At 37.7% G+C, this 7824-nt stretch overlaps 1 protein-coding gene across 1 annotated transcript in view; it reads right to left on the reverse strand.

The window, feature by feature from the left end:
- Positions 1–7824, reverse strand: part of LOC107620319 (zinc finger MYM-type protein 1-like) — an 18939-nt gene that overhangs the window by 10044 nt on the left and 1071 nt on the right. Inside the window, exons 2-3 of the mRNA XM_016322497.1 lie at positions 3118–3242; positions 2755–2847 (exon numbers count right to left, since the gene is read on the reverse strand). Of these exons, the coding sequence (XP_016177983.1) occupies positions 2755–2847; positions 3118–3242 (218 nt within the window). The remainder of the gene's footprint in view (positions 1–2754; positions 2848–3117; positions 3243–7824) is intronic.

The raw sequence follows: 7824 nt of genomic DNA on the forward strand, positions 1-7824 counted from the left end.
TCCATCACCATTTGATACTCCTTTGCAAGACACAATATTTCTATGGAAGCAAGCATCTGGGCCCTCATGATGATTCTCAAAAACTCGACTATTCCTCTGAGCCCATAAATTACAATAAGCAGACGCAAAAAAGAGGGACCAAGATACCCGGGTAACCTTCTTTAAGTTGCTTTCGATCCAGTTTAGAACTTAAACATTCCAGAAAAAATAGTGAAGATTACTAATTTCAGTGCTAATCCGGAGACTCTTCGCAATCGGACAATTGCGAAGGACATGAAACACTAATTATTCCTCCTTTGCAACCTTTGTTTTTGTATTTTATTGTTTAAAATTACAATTTGCATATAATGGAAAAAGAAGATATAGATGTAATATTTTTGGTTGAGTAAACTATCATTTTTATCCACAAAAGTTTAAGATATTGATAAATCTACTCATATAAAAACAAAATTGACTTTATATCCATGAAAGATGACCTTTTACTAACAAAATTATCCGAACCTTAAAAAATTATTTAAATTTCCTAAACTATCCTCTAATCTAACCTAATCTTAAATTTAAATTTTACTCCACAACACCACCACCCCAATCCCAAATCCTACCATCATCCAAATCCTTTTTCACCACCACTCGTCCCCAATTAGCATCATTATTATCGTCATCACCACCTCTTTCTCTTTATCACCGCCATCATACTATTTAATTTTTCTTCAATCACTGTCAACGATCCCATCCTCTTTCTCATCTAGGAATAAATCACAAATCTCCTTTATTTCATACGGAAGCAAATTATAAACCTTTTCTCCAACAGCTACATGAATGCTCTGACAGGCTACCTAGTTTTCCTTGCTCACGGCAACAACCGTTAGCGAAAGCTCATCGTGGAAAAAGACCATGAAACAGAAATAGTGAGAGAGAAAAATAGATTGAGGTAAAGGGAAGAGAGGAGGACAAAGACTAAGAAAACCACAACCACCGCTGTCGTTGTTGAAAAATTCGAAAGAGAGAAAGATCAAAGAAAGAAAGAAGAAGAGAAAGAAAGTGCGTTGGTGAGGAGTAAGGATGAAGACGATGAAGGAAGCCACTACTGCCGCCATTGAGATAGAGAGAGAGAACGATATGCAGTGGAAAGGAGGAAACATAGAGGGAAGGAACTGCTACCAGGAGTGAGATGAGCCACTATGTCCACCATTTGAATATTGTTGATTTTGTTTTTTTTTTTTTTTTCTGTTTTGGTTTTTGAAATGGAATTAAAAAAAAATAATTTTAAAATCTGAAAAATGAAAATAATCAAACCATAAAAAATTTTGAAGAGTTAAATTTTTTGTAACGGTGATGATGGATTTAGAAAGAAAAAGAAAAATATTTGTTCTAGAAATTTTAAAATTGTCTAAGTATGAGTTATTAGTGGCGGCGGAAGTGTAGTGGTGATGGCAATTGTTAGAAACAAGAGAGCAATCTAAAGAAAGTGTTTTGTGTATTATTCAGTCTGATCAAAAGTATAATATACAAGGGGTATATATAGGTGCTAGAAGAATCAAAGTAATAAAGGCATAGAATCCTACAAAGTCCGGAAATGAGTCGGGTGATGAGCTTTCGTGAAGATATCAGCAGTCTGATCCAGTGTTCCAACAGCAATGAGATGAACAGCATCAATAAGGATACATTGCCGAACAAAGTGAAATTCAATCTCAATGTGTTTGGTGCGTTCATGAAAGACAGCATTATGGGCAATCTGAATAGCACTGTGGTTGTCACAAAAAATATCAGTAGGGGACGACTGAAGAGCACCCAAATCTTTGAGAAGCCAACGAATCGAGATAATCTCAGCAGTGGTGTCAGCGAGGGCACGGTACTCAGCTTCTGTGCTGGATCGAGCAGTGAACGTTTGCTTCTTAGCACGCCAAGAAATGAGAACGTCACCAAGAAACAAACAGTAACCAGTAGTAGAACGACGATCAATGGGATCACCAGCCCAATCAGCATCGGAGTATGCCTGAAGGGACAAATAGGAATGGGCAGAAAAATAAAGGCCATAAAATAGAGTGCCTTTGATGTAGCGAAGAATGCGAAGAACTGCTGCATAGTGAGTAGTACGAGGAGCTGACAAGAACTAGCTAAGTACATGAACAGGATAGGCGATGTCTGGTCGGGTGACAGTTAAGTAAATGAATCCTACAACTAGCTGTCGATAGAGAGTAGGATTATCCAAAACAGTGCCATCCATAGGAGTAAATCGAACATTAGGCTCAAGAGGAGTAGACTCAGTGCGACTATCTGTAATTTCGGCTCGAGCAAGAAGATCTGAAGCATATTTAGCTTGAGAGAGATAGATGCCATCATCGGTGGATATGACTTCTAGACCAAGAAAATAGCTGAGAGAACCGAGATCTTTCATCTCAAAAGTACGCTGAAGGGACGCCTTGAGATCAGAGATACCATCAGCATCATCTCCAGTAATGATCATGTCATCAACATACAGAAGTAGAAGAACAACTCCACGTTCACTTTTGCGAATAAAGAGAGCATTCTCATGAGGACTGCAAGTGAAACCAAGACTGCATATGGTAGTGCTGAACTTGTCAAACCATTCACGAGGAGCTTGCTTAAACCCATAGAGTGCCTTGCGAAGGAGACAAACTTTGCCAGAAGGACAAGGATAACCCAGAGGGGGTTTCATATAGACCTTCTATTTCAAATCTCCATTAAGAAATGCATTCTTCACATCCATCTGACTGAGAGACCTTTTTTGACCGCAGCAATGGCGAGAAGAGCTCGAACAGATGTGAGACGACCAACAGGAGCAAAAGTCTCTTCATAGTCAATACCATACTCTTGTGTACAACCCTGAGGAACCAATCGTGCCTTATAACGGTCAATAGAACCATCAGAGCGAGTCTTGATCTTGTATACCCATCTTCTTCCCACAACTTCTTGATTAGAAGAAGAATCAACCAAGTCCCAAGCGTGTGCTTTTTCAAATGCCTGTATTTCCTCCTGCATTGCTTGTTGCCAATTTGGATTTGTGGAGGCTTCTCTGAATGACTTAGGTTCATGTTGATGAAGAATAGTAGAAAAACAATGATAATCAAGAAGATGAGGATGTGGATTTCTCACCCTGGAACAGCGAGTGGAAGGAGGAGGCATGACGATAGGAGTAGGAGCGTCGTCCGGTCCAGAATCATTGGGAGATGGAGAAGGCGAAAGAACAGGAGGCTGCTGAGGGTGACTCGAGATAGAACCTGTTGAATCATCACTAGTAAAAAGATCAACATTGGGGTTAGTGAAAAAAGGTGACTGAGTAGGAGGAATAGACTCAAACGAGGAGAACCAAGAAAACATGTGATGCTCCTAGAAGACAACATGATGAGATATATGAATACGTTTAGAGAGATGATCCCAACAACGATAACCCTTGTGTTCAGTGCCATAACATAGGAAACAACACATACGAGCCCGAGGTTCAAGTTTACTATGTTCATGAGGCTGAAGAAGAACAAAACAGACACAACTGAAAACTCGAAGAGAACTATAATCTGCGAAGGTACGATAAAGACGCTCAAAGGGAGTAACATTACCGAGAACAGAAGAAGGGAGTCTATTGATAACATGAACAACAGTAAGAACATCTTCACCCCAAGTACGCTCAGGACACGAAGAAGAAAGAAGCATTGCACGAACAGAGTCAAGAATGTGACGGTGTTTGCGTTCAGCTCGGCCATTTTGTTGAGACGTACCAGGGCAAGAAAACTCATACAAGGTACCCTGTTCTGCAAGAAAGGTTAGGAGTTTGGAATCACGTTATTCCATAGCATTATCACGGCGAAAAACCTTAATGACCTTGGAAAACTGAGTTTTAATCATAGTGGCAAAGTTAATATAAATCTGAGGTAACTCATGGCGATTGGTCATCAAATAAACCCAAGTAAAACGGGAATAATCATCAATGAAAATAACAAAGTATCGAACTCCTCCCATAGAAGCGGTGGGAGTGGGACCCCAAACATCAGAGTGGATGAGATCAAAAGGAGAGCAAGCAAGAGAGGAATTATTGTGAAAAGATAAAGCAGGTTGTTTGGCAGTTTGACAAGAAATGCAATCAAAAGATTCATTAGGAACCTGACCCAAAACACCTTGAGACACAAGAGGACGCAATTTTCCTAAGGAGCTGTGGGCAAGACGTTGATGCCATAAGTGAAGGGTAGATGGAGAAGAAGCAGCACAGAGATTTGGTACAGAAAAAATATGAAGATTCTCGACTTCAAACAACCTTCCAACCTTACGTCCAGTCTCAATGACTTGTCCCGTCTGACGATCCTGTACACGACAACCAGAGATAGAAAAAGTGACATCAAAACCCATATCAACAAGTTGACCAAGAGAAATAAGATTAAAGTTAAAGTTGCGAATAAAATAAGTATCAGGAAGATTAAGAGTCGACTGGGAGATAGAACCCTTGTGTGTTGCGTGCAAGAGGAAACCATTAGCAGTATTGACAGAAGATTGATTGGTAATGGTAGACAGAGACGAGAAGATATTACGCAATGGAGACATGTGATTAAAGCATCCCAAGTCAAAATACCATTTAGAGTTATCTGGCGGAGTCAAAAGCGCAGCAGGGGTATTACCAGAAAGGGAGAGAAGACGCTGAAGAAGAGACGCAATATCAGATAGAGAGACAGGAGACGGGTTGAGAGGAGCAGAGGTGGTAGATTCAAGAGTAGCATCAACAGCAGAAGCAGGCTCAGGACGTGGTAGGCGAGTAGGACAGGTAGTAATCATATGTCCCAAGAGCTTGCAATAATGGCAAAACAGTTGTGAACAATGGTAGCTAATATGACCTTTTCGGGTGGCATGTGCGACATTCAATAGAGGGACAGACGGAGAAGAGGTGCCCAAAACAGTTACAATTTCGACATAATTTATCATTTCTGTGTGTGGTAGCAAAAACAGCTGACTTTTCCATAATAGCAGATACAAAGATCACGGAGAGGAGAGAAAAATTGCAACTTGGGAGCCGAAAACGAGAAAACGAAAGGCAAAAACGGAAAGAGCTCACCAAAAAACTTTAGGGGAGGGTCCCGCCATCTGCCACGTCAGCACATAGGGACACGTGGCGTTGCGTGATTGGAGACAGATAACAGGTAGGCGCTGATTGGGCGGGGCGAACACGCGGGTTGGAGAAGAGATTTGGGTCGGGCACACGGGTCGGTTGCGCGGGCCATGCGCGGATCCGTCTGGCTGCTTGGTGACACGTGGTGCATCTTGGAGTCGTTGATCGAGGCGCTGATCCAACGGCGCTGGAGGCATCTGGAGGGAGGGCTGTTTTAACCGGACAACCAACTTTGACCGGCGCGTCCGACGGCGTACGGTGGTGATTCCGGTGGCGTTGGAAACGTCACAACGAGGAGAAGGCTAGGATGGCGGCAGTGACGAACCAAAGCGTCAGGAAGGAGTTGAAAAGTGAGCACAAAGTACTGCCGGAGGAAACAAAAGAAAAGGACTAGAAACCAATTGTTTCTGAAAAGAAAAATAACCTAAGTTCTTGATACCATGTTAGAAATAAGAGAGCAATCTAAAAAAAGTGTTTTGTGTATTATTCAGTCTGATCAAAAGTACAATGTACAAGGGGTATATATAGGTGCCAGAAGAATCAAAATAATAAAGGTATAGAATCCTACAATTAATATACAGATATACTATATAAAAATAAACGATATTAACTGATCTAAAATGATTCTAATGATTCACTAACAGCAATGACACTGGTAATAGTTAGGGATGAGATTTGGACGGTGATAAATTTTGACTGTGGTGATAAACCATTGAAAATTTAAAAGGTGATAATGAAGGGTTAGAGGTGAGTTAAGATAGGTAAGGAGAGAAGTTTAAGAATTCTAAATTATCTTTTTGAATTTTGGTAATTTTGTTAATAATAGTCTATTTTTTATGGGTATAAAATTAATTCGTTTTTTCATGAATAGATATATTAGTATTCTGAATATTCATTAATAAAAATTAGTAGAACAATTGCACAATTTTTTTTTTATTTATGACGAAAAAAATATGGTACAAACATTTGAATTATGTCTACCGAAACAAAAAATTTGGATTATTTAGTAAAATGTGGGAAAATAAACTAGGGAATAAAGGAAAAGTTATGAGTGTGAAATGCACTAGATGTAGTAATAAATTTAGCTGGTCAATTTTCTTGAGTTCACTTTTTAGGATCTAGGTTCACAAGAATGAGGAGATACGAGATACAACCTAGTTCAAGGGACCCCATCATATGTTTTTTTACACTGCGGTCCTATCATCTGATTCTTGTGAGACACGATCTAATAAAATTCAAGTCTTTGTAGATTTGGGATGCCAAATTTCAACGTCTATTTGGATTCTCTTTGTTACTTCATCGTTCTTTGTTGGATTTGTGTCTCGGTGAATCTTACTATTATTACAATGGGAAACAATAATCAAGAGCTGATTTTGTGGGAAATCCAATTCAGATTTTAATTGAGGAAAAAATATGTGGGTTTGCTTTAAGTCACGTGTTTAACGATCACGAGCGAGGCAGGTTTTGGCGGATAAAAATTTATGTGAATACCAAAAATCAATTTTCAAATTCTGTATATGTATTTTAAATATGTATATGTATTTATATGTATATGTATTTATATGTTATTTTAAATATTTTTCCAATTAGATATCATAATAATTAAATGTGTAGTAAAAGAACCATCAAACTTTCTTCATAACGACAACGGCAAAGCAAAGGTGAACTACGGACTTTAATTGGATGATACGTTCTCAAAAGAGTATGTATTTTTTGCATTTTAAAGTTAAAGGGCAGAATAATAATATTAACTTCTTCAAGGATCTGAATCTATAAATCACGGATACTTCGTTGAGTTGTCGTGTTCGCATATTAGATACATTTTGGACACAACACTCACCGATACTCATTCGATACGTCTGTCTGTTGTGTCCAATCGTGTCTTAATAAAAAATAAAAAATTCTTTTCTAAATATGTTTGGACACACCTAAATATCATCACGTGTCAGCGTATCTAATCTTATTCTTAACAAACATATCAAAATATCATTATAATTTATCTAAAAAATATTTTATATTTTATATATATGCGTGTCTCCGTATCTTATAAGATTTTAAAATTTGTGTGTTGACGTGTTCTGTATTCGTGTCAGTGTCCGTATATCATAAATCTAAATACTAGAAAAATTATACTATATATATTAGTCTTAGATATCAAAAAACTAAAAAGTTCGGCCCAAAAATAATAATGCTAAAATACCAACACTCAAAGTTTATTGGGCTAAACAAGAACATCAAAACTAAACACAACCTACGTGAATAATTTTCAGGTTTTTTCAGTTTAGGCCATCCTAGCCAAGGAAATTAGTAAGTTGCGGGTAACATATATTCGCGTATAAGATTGGATATGTTAACTTTTTTTTTTTTTTTCACAATAATATAATCAATTTTTTTTATAAAAACTAAATATGTATTCTTATATAATAAACTAGTGACTAGTTTTTTATTTATGTAATGTAGTTGTTGTTTGATGTTGATGTCAATGACAATGTCACAACGGTAATACGGTGGAATACCACTTAATCACTTATGCGCATCAGTGCAACTTGTGCAAAGGTTATAAAAAGTCTGTGGTAGTAATGTTATGAAATATATATCTACCAAAAAGAAGAGAGTTAATATTATGAAATTCTAGATTTAATTAAATTTTACGACTTTATTAGTCTAAGTTCTCATGTGCAAGTTAACGAGTTTAATTTATGGATAAATAA

This window comes from Arachis ipaensis, chromosome B10 (assembly GCF_000816755.2).
Source record: "Arachis ipaensis cultivar K30076 chromosome B10, Araip1.1, whole genome shotgun sequence".
NCBI lineage: Eukaryota > Viridiplantae > Streptophyta > Magnoliopsida > Fabales > Fabaceae > Arachis > Arachis ipaensis.